The 23554-nt window shown below is 31.8% G+C and overlaps 1 protein-coding gene across 2 annotated transcripts in view; it reads left to right on the top strand.

Moving 5' to 3' along the window:
* The window catches only part of gpc5a (glypican 5a), a 298845-nt gene that overhangs the window by 129902 nt on the left and 145389 nt on the right, over positions 1 to 23554 (top strand). For both annotated transcript variants that reach the window (XM_087235920.1, NM_001302236.1), the window contains 1 exon segment: positions 14148 to 14268. In XM_087235920.1, coding sequence (XP_087092046.1) covers positions 14148 to 14268 — 121 coding nt within the window.

Here is a 23554-nt window from a genome sequence, read left to right as displayed (position 1 = left end):
TAAATGGATAGATAAACACTTTTAAAGTGGTGTTTCCTCCATGAATCGTTTAGTGCTTTTGAAGGAATCATTTGTGTGAATGACTCACTTGATTCACTCGGTGAATCAGCTACTGCTTAAGTGTTCTCTGGGTTTGTGTATTGTGTATATAGTTCATTCATTCATATTCATTCATAATTAGAGTCATCATTTGAGTGAATGAATTGTTGATTTTCCCCATATGTCAATTCATTCATTAACTCATGATTGAATAATAGAATCATTTGTCAGTGATTTGAATGAATCATTTGAGTAAATGATTCAGTCAGTCACTGGACTCGTTTTTATGTCAGTGTTTTGAATAAATACCTTATGAGTTATTATGAATATTTTTGACATAGAAGTCACTGGATTCATTTCTAAATGTTTTTTAAATGAATCATTTGTGTGAATTGACTCAGTGACTCAGTTGCTGTTTAAGTTTTATCTGTGTATTGTGTTATTAGTGCTGGGGTTTGCTAAGGTAAATGTTTTAGGCTATAAAGCAGTGATGTTTCTAAAACAATTAGAGCTATCATTTAGGGATGTGCACAATCATTCAATTAATCGATTACTTAAACACCTCAGTGACGATCGAGCATGAAAACGATGATCGATTGGCTCTGAAATTGAATTCCTTTTATTCTTTCTGATTGGTCATGCTGGTATTTGGGCGGTAGTTTTATATGTGATTGGTTAGTTGCGGTCTAAAGGTGAGACCTGAGCGCAGATAGAGTATAGGGGGTCACACACCAGAAGCGCCATGTCGCCCCCGGACCCACGCAGTTTCATGCATTTCATTCATCATGCATGCGTGCCTGCTGAGTGTATTTTTTCCGCCGCCAGTCTAATTGTAAATAAACTTTGCACTCGGCTTTCATCGGAGACCGACTGATCTTTTTGAATGAAAATATGTAGTCCTTCCTTATGTTAAGTGTTATTAGCCATGCATGATAAAATATTCAGGCTATTTTTATTTTAAGTTCACTCAGCCAAATTATGCTAACTTCTAAATTAATTAAGGCTATGTGCTACTCAACGTTCGTTTCAGGGCTCAACATTAAGGACTGCCCGATGGCCCGGGGTCAGCGTGCAAGATGCTCAGGACAGTAAACAGAATCGGGGCCAGTGCTACTTAGTCACTAAAGTTTATTTTGGCTGCGACTGTTTGTCAGCCCAGATATTTGTTTCGGAACCCACAACAATTCTAAAATTAGCCATTTAGGTGGGTTTTAAACAAACAAAAGTTTGTTGTAGTTTGTAACTAAACCATTCACTTTAATAAATCTAATCAGTATTGTATTTAAAATTAAATCATTGTTTTAAATTTTCAGTTGTATTTAAAGAAAAGTTATGCTGAATATCTAAATGGCTAACTTATTTTCTTGGTGGGGCTATGCGGAGACAATTTCGGCAAGTACAAATCTGAAGAAAAAAGAAGAAAAAAGTCCCTAGCGTTGCACCCTGCGTTTGGTTAAGTTTTGGTAAAACTTATTGTTGCGAACCTTTAAAAAAAAAATATTGTGTGGAATATCGTGTGTTTTTTATTGTTGCTGTCTACAATATTGAAAAAGGTAGGTTATATTTTTAAAAACAAATCCAAAATATTTATTGAAATAAAAAGACATATTAAAGGTGATAATACTGTAAAATATCTTTGGTTTCTTCCCTATTAATAATAATAATAATAATAATAATAATAATAATAATAATAATAATAATAATAATAATAATAATAATAATAATAATATTTTTTAAATTATTAATATCATAATTATTATAATTATAATAACCATAATAATAATTATGTGTAAGTACATTTTTAAAAGCAGGTGGTGCCATTTAAACTAAACACAGGGGAAGTATTCGTTTGTCAAACCTGTGGATTAATCGAAATGAAGAATGTTCAGAAATGCCCATCCTTATTCCATATCGATATTTTAATAGCCCAGTTCTAAATCACACACTGTAAAATTATGTATTTTAGTGATTCACAAGTGTTTTCCACCTATTTACAGTTGTGAATTGCAATATGGGATGTTGATCTCTACTCTGTCGACTTTTAATATTGAAAATTTGTGACTTTTATTAAAGTGACTTTTATTGACATTTTAGTAAATAATATAATGTATGACGGATAATATATAGAGAAATACAGTTTAAGTCAGAATTATTGGCTACCTTTGATTTTTTTTCTTTTTAAATATTCTTCAAATGATGTTTAACAGTGCAAAGAAATGTTCACAGTATGTCTGATAATATTTTTTCTTCTGGAGAAAGTCTTATTTGTTTTATTTTGTCTAGAATAAAAGCAGTTATTAATTTTTAAACACCATTTAAAGGACATTATTATTAGCCCCTTTTAGCTATTTTTTTTCAGTATTCTACCGAACAAACCATCATTATACAATAACTTGTCTAATTACCCTAACCTGCCTAGTTAACCTGATTAACCTAATTAAGCCTTTAAATGTCACTTTAAGCTGTATAGAAGTGTCTTGAAAATATCTAGTCAAATATTATTTACTGTCATCATGGTAAAGATAAAATAAATCAGTTATTAGAGATAAGTAATAAAATCTATTATGATTAGAAATGTGTTGAAAAACTCTTCCCTCCGTTAAACAGAGATTGGGGGAAATAAAAAAGGGGGTTGATAATTCAGGGGGGCTATTAATTCTGACTTCAACTGTACATCTGTTCAAACTAACAGAACGTGTACTGGTAGTTTAATACAAGGTTTTTGTAGCGTAAGATACGACACCAACCAAGACAATATAGCACTGCAAACTATTAAAAATGTTAATAAAAGTCAACTTTTGTTTTACTTTTCAAGGTTAAAAGTTTTTTGTAAGAAAGATCAAGGTCCCACAATGCAATTCAAAAGCATGAATAAATGGGGAAAATTAAAAACATGACAATCACGAAATACATAAAACTGCTCATTTACAGATTGTTTTACAGTGTAGAAAGTTATCTATGAAGATATATGCGGTTATGTTGATGCAGATTCAATTTCAGGCCTCAAGGTTTTGACTTTGCCTTCTTAAAAAGCGAATTAATCAAATGGCAGATCCATTCTTCTTTTGCACAGAGTAGCCCATATAAATGATTACGGCAAAAAATAACCCAGAAATATTCTGGCCTTAGTTCTGAAAAGCTGCCTTCATATCATGATGGAGACGCTTTATAATTTTTCCCAGTCAAAACTCTTAAGAGGGCTATTAATCTACTCTCTTTTTCTCAGCAGATTTGGCTTTTTGACGGCTGTGTAGTGCAGATATATATATTTTTGGGCAGCGTGGTGTAATTGTATTGGGAAATGGCCAAGAGACGTGGCTGATAGATCAACATCAATAAAAGCAGTTTTTTTCTGAGCTCAGCGGCCACATCTCAGCACAGAAATCGCATAATATCTATGTCCTGGAATCCTCACATGTAAACACTAAGAGCTGGTGATTTGTGGAGGATCAACTGCTTGTAAAGCGCAATATGCTGTTACCGAGATATGAAATAAGTACACGCTACTATTGCATTACGCCTAAGCATGAACACCACCTCTGAGGATTGCTTTTCTGCTGGGTTTCTCTTATCGAACGGGAGATAGTGTTTGTTTTTGTAAACAAATAGCAAATGTATTGCATGCTGAACAACGTGTTTTAATTATTAATCATTCAGTTTGTGAAATGTACTTTGAAGTTTCTTATGAAATATTTTTGTTTATATTTTGCTGAGAATCATCAACTTTTTTATGGGTGTATTTAGAATTTAAGAACATCATGTTATTTTAAATTTTATTTTGTGTTTATTTATTTATTTATTTATTTATTTATTTATTTATTTATTATTATTTATTTTTCTAAAGTGCATTTATATTATAACTTTTTTTAATTAAAAATGCATAATAATAATAATAATAATAATAATAATAATAATAATAATAATAATAATAATTATTATTATTATTATTATTAATTTATTTTTATTATTATTATTATTATTATTATTAATATTATTATTATTTATAGTAGTAGTAGTAGTAGTAGTAGTAGTAGTAGTAGTAGTTGTAGTAGTATTTATTTTATTTTCTAAAATTCATTATTATTATTATTATTATTATTATTATTTTCTAAAATTCATTATTATTATTTTTTATTAAAATTATTATTATTAGTAGTAGTCGTAGTAGTAGTATTTATTTTAGTTTCTAAAATTCATTATTATAATTTTTATTATTATTATTTATTTTCTAAAATGTATTATTATTATTATTATTATTATTATTATTATTATTATTATTATTAATAATATTAATATTATTATTAGAGGTCATTTTAAATAATAATTATTTTATTTTGGCAAATAAATCTACCAGAATTTGATTAATTATTCAAAATTTTTTTTGATAATTTTATTTGTTTGTTAAATTGAACAATTGCATTTCAAATAGTCTCCAAGTAATATAACACAATTGATATGAATAAAAAATATGAATAGATATACATGCATTATTGTTGTCAAAGTTCTGTTTTTTTTATTTATTCATTTATTTGTTTATTAACATTTATTTACATTGTATTTTAATAATCAGCATAAATCGTACCCTAGCATATACTGTACTGTACCATCACACCACCCAGAAGCAAAGATGACCAGAGAAGCCATGTATTTTTACTGCTGATCTCAGATCAGTCTGTCAGCAGGCGTCGCTGCCTTTACTTGCTGGAATAAAGAGCCAAGCAAGGATTAAACACAATAGATATTGACCTTTTCTGCCCAGAAAGCCTCTCGGTGTGTGTTGGTTGATGCCAGTCTCTGCCTCTGGCTCTGATCGATGGCGTTTATGGCTCGCGGCTCACATTGATTGGCAAACAGGAGCTGTGCTTTAATGGACGACTGCATCTCTCTCTCTCTCTCTCTCTCTCTCTCTCTCTCTCTCTCTCTCTCTCTCTCTGGAGAGCTTACTGAGAAAATAATAACAAGTATTTTACATAAAATATAAACATCTTTAAAACATAGGAAGAAAAAGTGCATAATGCACTTAAAATGAGACGAACGAGAGAAACACGTTTAAAGGATTGAAGATAAATATCCTGAAGGTTTTAAAAGCTTTAATTTAATTTAATTTAATTTACTTTAATTTGTTCATTCATTCATTCATTCATTCATTCATTTTCTTTTAGCCTTAGTCCCTTTATTAATTTAGGATCGCCACAGCGGAATGAACTGCCAACTTATCCAGCATATGTTTTACGCAGAGGATGCCCTTCCAGCTGCAACCCATCACTAAGGAACACTCATACACTCCTATTCACACACATATACTACAGACAATTATGTCTTTGGATGTGGGGGAAACCGGAGCACCCGAAGGAAACCCACACTATTTTATTTTATTTTATTTTATTTTATTTTATTTTATTTTATTTTATTTTATTTTATTTTATTTTATTTTAACTTTGAAAATGTTATTTAATAATATTATTTTAAAATTATTATTATTATTATTATTATTATTATTATTATTATTATTATAACACAGCTGTGGACCGTAATTTGTAGCATTTGATCAGAATCTAAATAATAAATAAATTAATGAACAAAAAAATTTATCAAAATAACTTATATAAATAAATAAACAAATAAATATTTTGCAATTTATTAAATATTATTTGAAAATGTGCAATATTTATTTCACATCAACAGCAACAACAACAACAACAAAATAAATAAATGAATAAGTAAAATTATAATAATAATAAGGATGATGCAGATGCTGCTGCTGCTGATGATAAATAATAATATTTATAATAATAGTAATAATGATGAGGATGATGATATAATAATAATAATAATAATAATAATAATAATAATAATAATAATAATAATAATAAGGATATTGATGATAATATAATAATAAATATTGTTATTATTATTGTTTTTATTATTGATATTGTTATTGTTATTATTATTATTATTATTATTATTATTATTATTATTATTATTATTAATAATAATAATAATAATAATAATAATAATAATAATAATAATAATAATAATAATAATAATAAACTACAGGGTAAATTGGCAAAACATATTGTTGTAAATTATCATATTTGTACTATTATTCATAAATAGTAATCAGTTTAATGTCATTATATTGTGTCATAAAACAGTATACAATTATATTAATAATATCACAGTATTGCTTTTTTAGAAATATGTCTGGATCAAATAAATGTGCTTGGCATAAATAACCTTGTATCATATTTACTTTTTTTTTATAACATTTCATTGTGTCGTTGCAAAATATGTAATGTTAAAAGAGATATTTCTTTGCCATCGCAATCACATTGAGTCTCTGAGTAGTGACTGTACATTTATATTCCCTCAATCACACTGAAATGCTGTTCCAGGATATAAAAAGACAAAACACCATCAAGCAAATGATTGGAGTCTCTGTATTGCAGAATCATTACATTTCCACATTCGACAAGTGAAAAGCCATTTCCCTTCATTTGGACACAATTACCTCTCAATCCATCGCTACCTTTGAGTCATTAAACAAGCAGCACAATAGAGTAAAAACCCCACACATCATTACTGGGGATGTGAATTTGAAGGACAGCAGCAGGAATGAAGACTAAAGAAACATTTACAAGGTGTTAAAAATGAAGTTCAATAAATACATGTGTTATAAAAGCAGAACAGAATGATTGCGTCCATTACTGGGTACTTAAGGACAAGTTTTCATTCACTTCAGTTTGCAGATTTTGGGAATTTTGTGAAGAATTTATTCAGTCTAATGTAAAGAAAACAGACAAAATAGACTTAAATTTTTTTATTTTGTCACACTATTTTAGATTGTGCCTGTAGATTTCAATTGCACATGCTAGTAAAGGCTGTTTTCTGAGTCTTATTTTTATTTTTATTTATTTTTATTTTTATTTAAAAAATTTTAAATAAATAAACTTTATAGTAATATTCATATCTTTATTTTAACATTGTTATATTGTCATACATTGCCTTCTTCACCTCGAGGGTGAAGTTTTTCAGTTTATTCACAACCATTTGCTTTTGTATAATGTTATTATTATTAGCAGTATTATTTATTATATGTATATTTATATCTGTTTATATATATATATATATATATATATATATATATATATATATATATATATATATATATATATATATATATATATATAATATTTATATTTGTATCTATAAAAACAAGCTTAGATTTGTCCACCAGTCAGGTTTTAGGCCATATGGGGCACAGCATGTGTGTTTGGATATAACTCAGTGTTTTGAACACACTTCTGTATTATTGTTCATTTAATCGTTTGCTGGAAATTCGATCTGAATTTAGAAATAGTTTTGAAACAAATATTTGCACTTAACAAGTGAAATTAATTATGTAGGCTAATGGATGTCTGTGCGTACAACACCATTTCCTTATTCATGAAAGAGAGAAAAACAAAGAGAAAGTAAAGAAGCTGAATGGAGGAGGCTTATTCTTTATCCTTGCGCTGCAGATGCTCTGTTAAACTGTTTTCTCGCTAGTAAAGCGTTCAGTTTTCCTCCTACAAAGTTCGCCATGTAAATAGCAAATGCGCAAAAATGTGTTATTATTATTTTTATAGAAGTAATAGTAATATAATAATAATAATAATAATAATAATAATAATAATAATAATAATAATAATAATGATAATGATAAAAAAAAAATAATAATAATAATATTAATAATAATAATAATAATAATAATAATAATAATAATAATAATAATAATAATAATCATAATAATAATAATAATGATGCAAAAAGTTTTTGGTTTTAATATTTTTGTTGAAGGCGTAAAACATGCTCCTTATGTCCCACTGATTATTATTATTATTATTATTATTATTATTATTATTATTATTATTATTATTATTATTATTATTATTATTATTATTATCATTATTATTTCTATTTACAAACATGACTATTTTTTCCAAAAAAAGTGATTATTTATATTAATATTTTTTTAAATAAAAAATGTGTTGTCATTATTATTATTATTATTATTACTATTATTATTATTGTTATTATTATTATTATTATTAGAGCAAAAATAAAATAATAATAATAAAAGTTGTTGGTGTTAATATTTTTGTTTAATAAGAAAGGGCACAACTTAATTGTTTTATTTTCCGTCCACTTAACTTTGCAAAAATTATGAAGTTAAATTAATTAATTTGTGTTGGGACAACCTGAAGGAATTGTGTGGAACCCAGCATCTATTACAGTATACACAAAAGAACCGTAAATTCTATTGGACCATTCAGTAGAGCAGCTTACGTCAAAATGTCCTGAAACCTGCTAGAAACCTGCTAGTACCCATTTTGTAAGAGTGTCAGAATAAACCCACGGAAATAAAGGACACAAATAGCATGGAAATAAGGCCTAAAAACATGCACCTTATGTCCCGCTGAGCCTTGAGTCTGATCCTCCTGTCGTTCGTGAGCATGTAAGTTCCACCTCGTCGGTGTGTGTGTGTGTGTCTGAATGGAGTATGTGAGACAAAAGGCCCTTCACAACTGCACTGAGCTGCTGTCTCTCTGCTGCTTTACTCCTGCTTTGATTCCAGCTTAAGGCATGAGAGGTGTTTGAGCTCAGGGCTGTCACTTCGCCATTCCAGCACTTTCCACACACTCATCTGAATACGTTTCAGACCGGTGGCGGCGCTCCCAGAGAATCACACACACTTCAGTCAGATGCAAATGCTCCAGAAATACACCGTTAAGTCTCTCGGTGCATTTTGTGCTCTTGAGGCTTGGAGACAAATTGATTTAAGGGCTTAACGTGGAACATTTAAGAGCGAAATAAAACAACAAAAAGCTAAAGGGCCACATATTTCGGTCTGTCATTTGAAAACTAATGTTTTTTAGGGTGAGGCTATTATAGGAAACAGGTGTACAGCTTGACATCTGTTTAGGGAAATTAGTAATGGAAGTTTGTAACTTGTAACATGTGCACAAGACTTTTATCTGCACTCTGAGTCAAGTCTGAAGTCTTTAAGCTAGATTTAAAGTCTGGATTATTCAAGTGGGAGCTGAAATCAACTATTAATTCTTTAAGCTAGAGTTATATAATATGAAGTCTTTATCATTAATTTTATGCTGCAGTCTTTTAGTTGGAGTATTGAGTCTGAGTCGAGTCTAAAGTCTTTAGGGCCATGAGTTGAGTCAAATGTAAAGTCTTTAAATTGAGTCCAAGTCAAATCTAAAGTCTTTAAGTTTGAGTTGAGTCTAGTCTGAAGTTTTTAAGTTGGAGCCTTGAGTCTGAGTCTAGTCTGGAGTCTTTAAGTTGGAGCCTTGAGTCTGAGTCTTGTCTTTAGTCTTTAAGTTGAAGACTTGAGTCTAAGTCTAGTCTGGAGTCCTTACGTTCCGAGTTTTGAGTTGAGTCTAGTCTGAAGTCTTTAAGTCATAGTTTTGAGTTGAGTCAAGCCTGAAGTCTTTAAGTTAGAGTCTTGAGTTGAGACAAGTCTGAAGTCTTTAATTGGAGACTTGAGTCTAGATCTAGTCTGGAGTCTTTAAGTTGTAGTCAGGTTTGAAGTCTTTAAGTTGTAGCCTTGAGTCGAGACAAGTCTGTAGTCTTTATTTGTAGTCTTGAGTCTGTGTCTAGTCTGGAGTCTTTAAGTTGTAGTCTCAAGTCGAGTCAAGTCTGAAGTCCAATCTAGAGTCTTTAAGTTGTAGTCAAGTCCAAAGTTTTAAGTCTTAAGTTTAAGCCTTGATTTGAGACAAGTCTGTAGTCTTGAGTCTAAGTCTAATATGTAGTCTTTAAGTTATAGTTTTGAGTCTGAGTCTAGTCTGAAGCCTTTAGGTTGGAGTATTAAGTCTGAGTCTAGCCTGAAGTCTTTAAATTGGAGTCTAGAATCAAAGTTTAGTCTGGAGTCTTTAAGTTGTAGCCTTGAGTCTGAGTCTAGTCTGGAGTCTTTAAGTTGGAGCCTTGACTCTGAGTCTAGTCTAAAGTCTTTAAGTTGGATTTAAGAGTCTGAGTCTAGTCTGGAGTCATTTAGTCTTTAGTCGAGACAAGTCTGCAGTATTTAAGTTGGAGTCTTGAGTCAAGACAAGTCTAAAGTCTTTGTAGTCGGAGTCTAGTCTGAACTCTTCAAGTTATAGTCTTCAGTCTGAGTCTACTCTGGAGTCTATAAGTTGTAGTCTTGAGTTTGAGTCTATCCTGAAGTCTTTATGTTGTAGTCATAAGTCCAGGCAAGTCTTAAGTTTTTAAGTTAGAGTCTGAGTCAGATCTAAATTATTTAAGTTAAAGTCTTTTGATCTGACATTTTTAGACAAGTCTGAAATTGAATGAAGTCTCTTTGAATGTAGAGTCGATTCTAGTCTGAATTTTTTAAGTTGGAGTCTGCGGTCTGAATCGAGTCTGAAGTCTTTAGTCAAGTCTGAACTCTGAGTCTAGAGTCAAGTCTAGACTGAAGCCTTTAAGTTAGAGTTTTTATTTTGAGTCAAGTCTGAATTCTTTAAGTTAGAGTCTTGAGAGTAGTCTAATAATTTAGCTAGTAACAGGCAAAAAAAAAAAAATCAAAAGTAATTTAGCTATTCTCACAAGTGCCTTGTCTACAATCCAGGAGGTCTTACTCATTCGCTTTGGATAAATTCGTCTGCTATATGCAAATGTAAATGTACTTGCAATCTTGTTCTGCAGCCCTCAGCTGGTCGACCCATGTCACTGCATGCCCTCACATTAGGTCATACCAAATCAAAATGATGTCAATAACGTTGACTAAATGTTTCAGCCATAAAGAGCAGATATAACACTTCTCCCTTTGATAGAGTCTAACACTTGGAAGGTGCTCATTTAACACTCCATGTCTGACTTGATTAATCCTGAATCATCAGCATGCAGGTCACTTGCAAACACGCTGCTGAACACACTTCAAAAAAACATCCTGCCAGCTTGCGCTCTCTGAAGAACAGCCATAGCTAGAGAGTGAATGTGAATGTGTGTGTGTGTGTGTGTGTGTGTGTGTTCTCCATTTAAAAGCCATCTTTCACTGTGCCACCGGGCCGCTCTGCAGAAGCTTCACTAATATTTCATAACACGCTCACGGAAGAGTCTCGCAGGGAGACACACAGCCGTGGAACACGGAGCTGCCTTTTAAAAGGTGTCGGATGATGAAAAAAAAAAAAAAAGTCCCAACATGCGCGACACTCCTCCGTGCATGCACATGCCATCCGCCGACTGAGAAAACACTCGCTTTTGCAAAAGAGAAAATAGATCAGAGATAGTATTTATCTGGCAAGGACTGACAGACGGCATTCGCAGAAATCCAGCAAACCTCGCTCAATCACCAAGCTCTTCAATCGCTCGTCGAGCCAGAGATGGATAATTCGAAGAAAGTGTTTCTGTGAAGGATGGGACGGTGTGGGTGTGCATACACATGAGCGGGATTGTCCTTTGAAAGGCATCAATCATAAAACTTTACAAATTTACACTGCGGCGGCGCACGACGGCTCATTACGCATTTTACTGCTCAACAAAACACCCACCAAATGATCCGCGTAATGAGAAATGTAACTGCGGCTGACATAAGAGCCATATCACAATCAAAAGCATTTCATTCGTCTCCAATAAAACACAAGCTATACGCTCTTATGGCCAAAACAGGCTCTCTGGAGCTCTGGAGAACTGTAATTGCTTTTATAAACACACATATTCCCGTCTGAAATCTGACTGGGGAATAAAAATAGGCAACAGATGCAGATGTGTTGGAGTACATCGATAAAATGGTGTATTGGTTCAATAATAACGATTCAAATTAATATTATGCAGTCTATAAATGGGAAAAGTACACAGTGTAGGATGTAAAACGAACATATTAAAATCAAGCCATGTAGTTTGTTTTGGGAATCTCTTTTTATATCACTTTACAATTCAAAACATACTGCAAACAGCCAAAGGAATGACATATACAGTGCTCAGCATGATTGAGTACATCCCATGTTGTTCCTCTTTTAAATTTGTGTATAATATTTTTCTATGACATATACATTTGAATGTATTAGTTTTTGGATTGTTATCGTAAGTTCTTTTGTTAGATTAGCTCCAAATTTGGCTTTAGTTTTGAGTAATCTAATGTATGCGCACACATTTAATATCATAGAGCTTCCTATTAAACGTTGAGTCTTGAGTCTGAGTCTAGCCTGAAGTTTCTAAGTTGGAGTCGGGAGTTTAGTCAAATGTAAAGATTTAGGTTGGAGCCTTGAGTCTGAGTTTAGTCTGGAGTCCTTAAGTTGGAGGCTTGAGTCTGAGTCTAGTCTGAAGTCTTTAAGTTGTAGCCTTAAGTCTGAGTGTAGTAAGAAGACTTTAAGTTGTAGCCTTGAGTCTGAGTCTAGTCTGAAGTCTTTAAGTTGTAGCCTTGAGTCTGAGTCTAGTCTGGAGTCCTTAAGTTGGTGGCTTGAGTCTGAGTCTAGTCTGAAGTCTTTAAGTTGTAGCCTTAAGTCTGAGTGTAGTAAGAAGTCTTTAAGTTGTAGCCTTGAGTCTGAGTCTAGTCTGAAGTCTTTAAGTTGTAGCCTTGAGTCTGAGTCTAGTCTGGAGTCCTTAAGTTGTAGCCTTGAGTCTAAGTCTAGTCTGGAGTTCTTAAGTTGGAGGCTTGAGTCTGAGTCTAGTCTGAAGTCTTTAAGTTGTAGCCTTAAGTCTGAGTGTAGTAAGAAGTCTTTAAGTTGTAGCCTTGAGTCTGAGTCTAGTCTAAAGTCTTTAAGTTGTAGCCTTGAGTCTGAGTCTAGTCTGGAGTCCTTAAGTTGGAGGCTTGAGTCTGAGTCTAGTCTGAAGTCTTTAAGTTGTAGCCTTAAGTCTGAGTGTTATAAGAAGTCTTTAAGTTGTAGCCTTGAGTCTGAGTCTAGTCTGGAGTCCTTAAGTTGGAGGCTTGAGTCTGAGTCTAGTCTGAAGTCTTTAAGTTGTAGCCTTAAGTCTGAGTGTAGTAAGAAGTCTTTAAGTTGTAGCCTTGAGTCTAAGTCTAGTCTGAAGTCTTTAAGTTGTAGCCTTGAGTCTGAGTCTAGTCTGGAGTCCTTAAGTTGGAGGCTTGAGTCTGAGTCTAGTCTGAAGTCTTTAAGTTGTAGCCTTAAGTCTGAGTGTAGTAAGAAGTCTTTAAGTTGTAGCCTTGAGTCTGAGTCTAGTCTGAAGTCTTTATTTTATATTATACTATATATATATATATTTATATTAACAACATCAACAACAACAACAACAACAACAACAATAATAATAATAATAATAATAATAATAATAATAATAATGATAAAATGTGATTCCTATTTGCATTAAAATATTAACAACAACAACAACAACAACAACAACAATAATAATAATAATAATAATAATAATAATAATAATAATAAAATGTGATTCCTATTTGCATTAAAATATTAACAGCAACAACAGTAGTAAGTAATATTTCATAAATTAATGTTAATAAATATAATTAAATTCTAAACTATTTACTTATATTTGTTCATTCAGATCACCTTAAATTTCCGCTTTTAATCTTTACCATGCATCTTTACTTTTCTCTAAAATATTATCAGCCAGTTTCCAGTATTCACAGCTTTCCCAGTTCTATCAACATATTTTTATGACCCATAAACAAAGTCGATTACCTGACCCTGCTGCACATTTTCCCATTTGCCCATACATTCAACCAGACTTTTCTTTTTCTTATGTGTCCTTCTCAAGGTGAATCTCACCAGGACGGCTGATTTTTACCATTGGTGTAAAAGGAATTCACCCATAAAGGATTGTAATATTTCATGTCATTTGTCAGCGGTGTTTTTCTCTGCGCCACTGCGTCTTATCAGAGCACCATCCATTCTGGCCCACATAAACCCCCAATCTGTCTCTCTCTGGCCTGGGCTTGAGTTATTCGGCCGTCTCAGACCCTTTTCTTTACGCCTCTTTCTTTGTTCTGCTGATAAATGTAGTCGGTTCATGTAAGGCCTTCCTCATCAAGCCGACAACAAAGCTTCAATCGCCTTTGCACTGAAAAAAATAAAAAAAATGGGAAAGGAGTCCAGAAAAAGACACCCACTCATCTCTCATTCTTCATCTTGTTTCTGTCTTCATAGCTATACTCTGCGAGTGGTTGGCAATGGGATTAAAGCGCAGGCTGAAAACCCAGAAGTCAAAGTGAAGGAGGCCGATCCGGTGATCAATCAAGTCATTGATAAACTCAAGCACATCAATCAGGTGAGCAAAGCAACTGGCCAAAGAAAAAAGGGGAAAAATGGATGGAAATATGATGATGAGTTTCTGTGTTTTCATAGCAGAAGATCAGAGTCGAGCTCATTAGCATTGCTCAGGGATGTATAAAATCATTTAGAATGTTTTGAAAGGGTTGGCGAGATTTTTATTTGCTTTGTTTATGCAGGGTAATATATTATGCGTTTCATTTTATTTTATTTTTTTATGTATTCTATTTTCATTTTATTTCCTTTTTTATTTTAATATATTTTTTGTTATGTTTTATTTGTTCTTTATGTTTTATTTATTTATTTATTGTTTTTTGTATATGTTTTAGTTAAATTAGTTTTATATTATTTTCAAAAAAATAATTTAGTTTATTTTACTTTTATATGTTTTATTTTATGTTTTATGTATTTAATTGATTTGTTTGTTTGTTTATTTATTTTTTATAGTTTATTTTACGATTTTATTTAAATTTGTTTTATTGTATTTTTAAGTTTTATTTATTTATTTATTTTATGTAATTTTATATGTTTAATTTAATTAAATTTTATGTTTTTTATTTTAATGTATTTAATTTTATGTTTCATTTATTTTTATTTAATTTGTGTGTTTTATTTGTTTGTCTATTTGTTTGTTTGTTTGTTGATGTTATTTTATTTTAATGTATATTTTATTTTTTAAAGATTTATTTTGTTTTATTTTTTGTTTTAATTAATATTTTTTTATTTATTTGATGTTTGTTTGTTCATTTTATATATTTTATCTTATGTATTTTATTTTAATTAGTTTTATTGCATTTTTAAGTTTTATTTAGTTTTATTTTATATGTTTTATTTTATTTTATAAGTGTTTTATTTTAATAAATTTTATTATGTTTCATTATATTTTTATGTAATTTTAAGTTTTGTTTGTTCGTTTGTTTGTTTTGTTTATGTTATTTTAAACATTTTATTTTAGTTTATGTTTTATTTTTTAAGTATTTATTTTTATTTTAATATGTCTTATTTAATTTATTTTTTATTTGTTCGTTTGTTTGTTTGTTTAATTTATTTTATTTTATTTTCAGAAAGGCATGAACATTAACAAAACAATTTAAATAAAAAATACATTATAAACTTTATAAACTTTTCTCATCCATGAAAGAAAAGGAGTAAATTAAAGAGTAAAATAAAGAGGCCGAATGGAGGAGGCTCATTATTTATCCTCCTGCTGCAGATGCTCTGTTTAACTGTTTTCTTGCTAGTGAAGCGCTCAGTTTTTCCAGTTACAGAGTCCACAATGTAAATAGCAAGTGCACCATGGCGTGACGCAACTGACTCTTAAAGGGAATGAAAGATGAGACTCTGACTGGTTTAATGCATGTTATTCTCAAAACACACCCGGAACTCATTAAGAGAATTAGCACAACCCTGTTAGACCATTCGTCGGGGCTCAAACCTAGTGCTTTTGCACCATGTGCTTTAGACTTTGCACCTAGATCGTTAAACTAGAGCTCTATGTCTCAATAAAGTGTTAGAACTTTGACTGCTGTTCCATAATATACATTTTATTTTATTTAAAATATATTTTATTTTTCTCTCTACAATATAATCTGCATGATCAAGATGATGCTCATATCAACACAATACAGTGATTGTTAATGTGATTACACTCATAATCACAGTCAAATATATGCGCTCTGTGTTTTCATAATGTACATGTGTGTGTGATGAATGAGTGGTGGGTTTTTCTCATGAAGGCAGGAACACACACATTCCTCTGGTTTTACCAGCGATTTATGGAGCTGTTTATTTTAGAAATGTCATCCCTCACATTACCTATTACTGTAATCTGTCTCAGGATTTCATAGCAGCGTGTTTTATGAGCTGCTGGACAGAAATGTGCCAGAAAGAGCAGCCGGACTACACATTCTGCATGCGAGCTCACATTAGACTCCTGCTGCGCATTAGTTCAGGGGGAAACAATAAGAAAGGTTTTTCTTTGACTTATTTTCTTTTGCGTTTAAATTCTGTAATATTTAATATTATAAAGTGTTAAGTATAACAATCTCAGGTGTATTATATGTTTTTAAATTAGGAATTTATGTTTTTTATTTTTTTTATTTTATTATAAGTAACATTGTTCTCCCCGTGTTGGCATGGGTTTGCTCTGGGTGCTCCGGTTTTCCCCACAGTCTAAACACATGCGCTATTGATATTTATTCATTGGGATGAACCCCTTAAGATGTGCCATCTCATTTTCAAGGGGGTCCCACAAGTTAATCACAATCACATAATAACAACACTAGAAGACAAAACATAATTTACATAACATCCAAAAACATGACATAACATCAAAAAAAATAATGAATAAATAAAATAAAGTAAAAGAAAAATAATAAAAAAAGAAAAGAAGGGGGGGTGGAGTAGTATACATACACACATATGTATATATACGTAGAAAAACTATATACAGATAGTATATATATTGGTGAATTGAATAAGCTTAATTGCCTGTAGTGGATGGGTGTTTCCCATAGCTTGTAAAAAATATCGATGTAGTATCTGTGACGTCACGCATAGGTTTCTGAAGAGCACAAATGAAGCTACAAGTAGGCGTGGCCAACTGTCGACATTTTGTTTGCACATCATTGCGCCAACCAGGGGTTACCATAAAAGGGCAAAGAGGCGGAGCTTGAGTGGAGCTACAGATGCCTGCTATAGCATTTTGCTTAGACAGGTTTTTCTTTGGGGGAAACGCTTAATACTTCATTACTTGTGACTTGTTTGTGTTCTGACCACATGTACTTGGTTGTGTACTACATTAATAAACAGTTTGGACTTTTAAAAACACTTGTAATACATTGAGCAATACAACTGAACTTGTGACCTGAGCATCACCGGCTCTAACAACACAAGGTCATGAATCAAAACCCTAGAAAACATGCGTTCTCTAAACGTGAACACTTTGAATGCAATGCAAATCATTCTGCATATCAGCATCTGCCAGATGCATGAATATAAAGGCATTAGCATCGACTTTCTATGATGAATATCATTTGCACTTTTCTGCTTGTGATTCTCAATAATTATTTAAAAGCTATACAATATCAGAATAAATGTCAGCGTAACCTCTAGAGCCAAACGCAGAACAAACAGACGTCTCTGCGTGCTGATTTGATTATTATTGTCATCGCTCTCAGTTTGGAGGACGGTAAAAGCTGAACCGCTGACTCACGCTCCAATATTGAGCTTTAATTAATACGATTGAAGGCAAACTGCTTTATACTTCTTTTCATATCCCTCTGTTTTGCAAAATAACACGTCACAGCGGAACACTTAGAGAGGAGAAAATCAATGAATACATATTTAAAAATCCATTTTCAGACTTAACACGTTAGAGTTTATTCCACCCGCTGGCCAAATCGATGGTGTTTCAGCATCCCGTTGACTGCAAGAGATCCTGCTTCTTCACTTCTGCTCAATTCTGGACCAAAAAAAAAAAAAAAGAAAACTAAAAAAAACAGGATGATCCTGATCTATTGCAAGTGCTCTGGCATGTTTTTATTTTTGGTGTAAAGTGTTATCAGCTTCAGGTGTTTTTTTTTTTTTTTTGATATTGTTTCTATGAGAATTAAATCTATACTACTTATTTAAAATGAGTTGAAACAACACAATTCTTAGAGTTTTTGGGGACGAGCTTGTTTAAATTGTTTTATACGTCAATGCACTTCTATTTTTTATAAGCAATGAAGTGAACCTAATGGATTTGTGTTGTGATTAGGGATGCTGCTATCAGGATTTTTGCAGCTGATACCGAGCACCGATTCTAATGCTTTAAGCTTTATAATGCATTAAGCACATTTTCCCTCAAAGTACAAAACTTACCTATGAGAATAAATACAGGACGCTGCATATAATATATAATAGCCAATCACGTTATTTTTCCAGTGTTGTGTAAACGGGATTGGCTAGCATCTACTCAAAGTTCATGTGAATCTTTGACACTAACAAGAAAAATAATATATTTAATATATAATAATATATAAAATATGTTTACATTTATTTTAATGATACAAAGGCCGTTTCTTTCGGTGAACCTACATTTGTGTGTAAAACTGCCAGGTTTTCAGGTATTGTTCAATTAAAGATGGAACATGGTAGAAGGAAACATGAGAATTGGATAATAATATAATAAAATAAAATATAAATAAATAAATAAATAAATAAATAAATAAATAAATAAATAAATAAATAAATAAATAAATAAATAAATAAAATATTATTATATTAAAATTATTTTTATGTATTTAAAAAATGTGGCTAATAATATTTAATTTATTTATTTATTTATTCATTTGTTTTTATTATTATAATTTTTTTTATTGAAAATGGCTTTTAATCCAACCAAACTAAAATTAATAAGACATTCTCCAGAGGGAAAAAAAATGATAGGAAATACTGTGAAAAATTATTTGGTCTGATAAACATCACATCACTTTAAAAATGAAAAATAAAATCACAGGAAGGTTTTAAAAAAAAAAAAAAAAAAAAAAATATATATATATATATATATATATATATATATATATATATATATATATATATATATATATATATATATATATATATATATATATATATATATATATTTATATTATATATTTATATATATAACCTTAACATTACTTTTCCAGTGTTAATGTGATTGGCTAGCATTTGCTCAAGGGCATTTGCATGGCGTGATCTAACTGGCTGACACCTGTTTGATGACTTAAAGTTCACGCAAAGTTCATGTGAATCTTTGACAATATCATAAGAAAAATAACATATATATGTAATATGTAATAATATATAAAATAAATGTAAATTCATTTCAGTAATCCGAGTGCAGTTTCATTTGGTGAACCTACATTCGTGTGTAAAATTTCCATGAAGTTCCAGTCACAAATAATGTGATGTGCAGCACGACTAGTCGCCGTCAAACAAAAAGCATCATGGCAGAGGAACAAAGTCAACTAGTATGTGCAACCCCTAATTGAGATATATATATATATATATATATATATATATATATATATATATATATATATATATATATATATATATATATATGTCATATGTCTGTATGTATGTATGTATGTATGTATGTTTGTATGTATATATATATATATATATATATATATATATATATATATATATATATATATATTTATATATAAATACCCTTATATATATAACCATACATTAATGCATTACAACACAAATGTTTACTGTCCTCAAATGACTACAGTATTATAACTAACATCGAAAAAAAAAACAAGAAACTGCACATGTCTAAGCAGCTCATGAAGAGTGATTTCTGATCTCCTGTAATATTTCTGCTGATAATCAAGGCCAGCTCATCCTATCTGGAGACATGATGGTCCAGAGGTGTTGATGAAAAAAGAGGGATGGAGAGACTGAAGGAGACCCTCTGAGAAAGCCTTCGAGATGCTTCTCACAGCAGGGTCTCTGTCTTTCTGTGTGGACGTTTTTTTTCTTGCTGTCCTCGTCTCTGAAAACACCACAGACTGTCCTCCTTAATGATGATGATGATGGTGATGATGGTGATGATGATGATGATGATGATGTGTGACTCCCAGATCCTTCTCCTGCTGGAAATGGACCAGCCCGGGGAACACCGTGACTTTAAACCTGATGATGTCCGATTACAGGCCGCGGGAACATTCAGAGCGGGTGTTAGAATTATATTGTGTTGAATTGGACTCTCACAGACCTTTACTGGAATCAGAGCTTTTACTGAGAGAAAAAGCTGAATTCATGAGATGAGTTGTCTTCAACAGACCAGACATCCACTGCTGTAAAAAAGACAAAGGAAAATTAAGATCAGTCCTACAAAATACATAGCTACAATTCATTCACTCATTTTTCTTCTGCTTAGTCCATTTATCCATCACCACAGTGGAATGAACCGCAAACTATTCCAGTTTATGTTTTACACAGTGCAGTAAATGTCAAAAGGACCATCAAATGACATCCAAACAAACTTTATAGTAGTGTGTTTGGTTCTTTTCTCCAGAGTGCCTCCTGGGAGAGCCATAGAGAATCAATGGGATAATGGTGTCAATATTCTGCCCTAACAGTTACCCATGATACCAAGCGGCCAAAGCCGAATCAAGCTTTCAACAGTGTTGCCTGTGGCATAAAGCCACCCTGCAGGCCCGGTTCACCCACAGCATCAGCTAATGAGCTCCAGCCTCACACTCACAGTCTCTGCGTTCACACATCAAGCCTTCATAAAGCGCGCTCTTCTGTTGAGGATGCTCTTCTAATGCAGGCCTTCGGGTCGGGTCTGGCAGGGTCTTTTCAGGACTGCTGCTTTACTGTCGATATCCAAAAATAGTTTTGTGTTTCAGGTCCTGCATCTTTGTTTAGAGGTGTGTGTGTGCAGTTTCTCTGATGTTAAAATGCATTTGCAGCTTATTTTAAAGTGGAGACATACACTCTATCTGTACATTTAGTGTAAAAAAGCAACAGCTGTGTGTGCCAGAAATTTACCATAAAAATTTCTGCAGGAACTATCAAATAGTTTTCAATATTTTATGGTAAACTATCATATTTCATTCATTCATTTATAGTACTGTACATCAGTTTTACTTGTATACTATTTTAGTGTAAAGCAGTGTTGCCCAACCCTGTTCCTAAAGGCACGCCAGCAGTACACATTTTCAGCCTCTTCCTGAATCAACTTATCAGAGCATAAGATGAGACTCCAAAACCTGAAGTTAATCCGTCCAAAATATATACTGTTGGTGTACCTCCAGGAACATGGTTGGGAAACAGTGTTTATAAATATATATACAGTTGAAGTCAGAATTATTAAACCCCTTTGATTTTTTAAAATATTTCCCAAATTATGTTTAACAGAGCAAGGAAATGTTCACAGTATGTCTGATATATATATATATATATATATATATATATATATATATATATATATATATATATATATATATATATATATATATATATATATATATATATATATATATAAAAAGCGATTGTGGTGTCTACAATAAACGGATAAAAAGACAACAACAGCACAATAATAACAAGCAGTCTATTTAATAATCAACACCTTATGATTCATTTATCATTCATTTATAACATATATAAATGTATTTATAGCATGTATGTAGACATTTTATTACAATAAGAATCAGTTAATGACATATTAAATTATTAGAATTTCCCCTTTAATCAGAATTTAAATTATAATTTAAATTAAATCTGTTACACTTGATTAAAAAAACAAGCCATGCTAGTTATTATTATTATTATTATTATTATTATTATTATTATTATTATTATTATTATTATTTGTTTATTATTATTTGTTTATTATTAATCTGTTATTCATTTTATTATTATTATTATTATTATTATTATTATTATTATTATTATTATTATTATTATTATCATCATCATTATCATTATTATTTGTTTATTATTATTATTATTATTATTATTATTATTATTATTATTATTTGTTTATAATAATTATTAACATATGTAATTTAATTTATTAAAAAAAAATTGTATTTACCACATTTTTTTCTACTAGTTTGTGCAACATCCAGGAACTATTAGATACATTTTTAAAATACTATAGAAAAAACATTCTATAATGTTATATTAGATTATCTCGAATGAACACTATAAAACATTTAGTTATACATTAAAAACAAGTGTAGTTGATGTTTTAGCAAAGGTTGTTGAATTACTGAATTCTATGGTTGATCTACCGACCATGTTTGAATTAAAGAAAGCACCCGCGACAGCTCGGTTTACCACAACTCAGAGAGCAAATTAGGTTACAAACATGCAGATCCAATGAAAATCAGATGCGTATAATCTACCACCAGCACAAGCCAAAATTGTGTTAAGACGTGCATTTTTGAGCATTAAATATTGGCTTAAATACCAATAAACTGACTACCGTGAACCCTAGTAAAACACCTCGGATGATTCATTTAAATTCTGTCTTCCTATAAATTTTGCATCTGAAAGGAAAACTCCTCCAAATGCTTATGCAATAAGGTCAGCCACAAAAAAAAAAGACTGTGTCCAAGCCTTAATCCTTCCCTGCGTGTCTTCAGTAAATCCCGACAGCAGTTTTATTTTAACGCCAATGAAGAGGCTTTGAGCTGGTGCAAGCTGTTAGTAAATCTGCCCCTTAAACTTTAAAAATAGTTTTTGCACAGCAGGTTTTGTTGTTGCTCTTTCTTTGTGTCTCGCTTGCTTTCCGAGAGCGTCTCATGTTCTTCCTCTTGTTCTCTGCGCTTATGAAAGCGGCAGAACTTCACGCATGCATATACTGTAGGAGTTGTTCGTACCTTGCAGGGCTTGAATTCATTGAGTGTGATCTGCATCCTCAATCGGCATCTTGCAGCTCAGTTTTTTTCCCAGCAGGCCGAGCAGAGGCTGAGGTTGTCTCTGGTGACCTGTGCTGGCACCGCCGCCTGTTTCGCACCATCTGTGATGTGTCACTGCTGCAGAGATACATGTCAATTACACAATCAATGCAGATACATGCATGCTAAAGAGAGGCATATCGTACACTGTGTCATTGAGGGATTGAATGCTTTAACAAGCATATATGTCATTCATGAGGAGTAGTAATCAAGATATCAGCTCATGCATTTCTGCTTAGTGCAGATTAGGATTTGATGATATCAGAATCATAATTAGAATGAGAATCATTCATTCATTCATTCATTCATTTTCTATCACTTTTTCGGAGCCGGGTCACAAGGACAGTAGTCAAAAAATGTAACTACACGTCACAACGACGCGTAGCGCTAGCTCTGTGATTGGTCGGCTTGGTAGCGCTGACGAGTCTGGAATCCCAATGAATCCCAATGGAGTGATTGTTTACAAGTGTGGAGTCCTGTGCAGGAGCTCCGGATGGAAAGTTTTGTTTTGTGTTTACCTCATAGTTAAAGTTGTTGCACGTCCGCCGGTTCCTGCCTCAAAATGAGCGAGTTTGAGCCACTTGTACATTAAGGAAGTGTTCAGGAAAAGCAAAACAGCAGCGAAGAAACTTGACACAGAGGAACATTTACAACTTACTACCAACTAGCGTTTCGGAAGTGTTAATGCAGACCAACAGAGAACAGAAGTATAAATGCATAGCTACGCGCGTTGTATGCGCCATGGGTTACGCCGGTCACTTGACGCAGAAGTGTAAACCAGGCTTTAGGAGAAAACTCCAGACATCCCTCTCCCCAGACACTTTTTTTTGT

This window comes from Danio rerio, chromosome 1 (genome assembly GCF_052040795.2).
Source record: "Danio rerio strain M-AB ecotype USA chromosome 1, GRCz13ab, whole genome shotgun sequence".
NCBI classification, from domain to species: Eukaryota; Metazoa; Chordata; class Actinopteri; order Cypriniformes; family Danionidae; genus Danio; species Danio rerio.
Note: the sequence above shows the minus strand (reverse complement) of the source record. Positions and strands in the feature narration are given on the sequence as shown.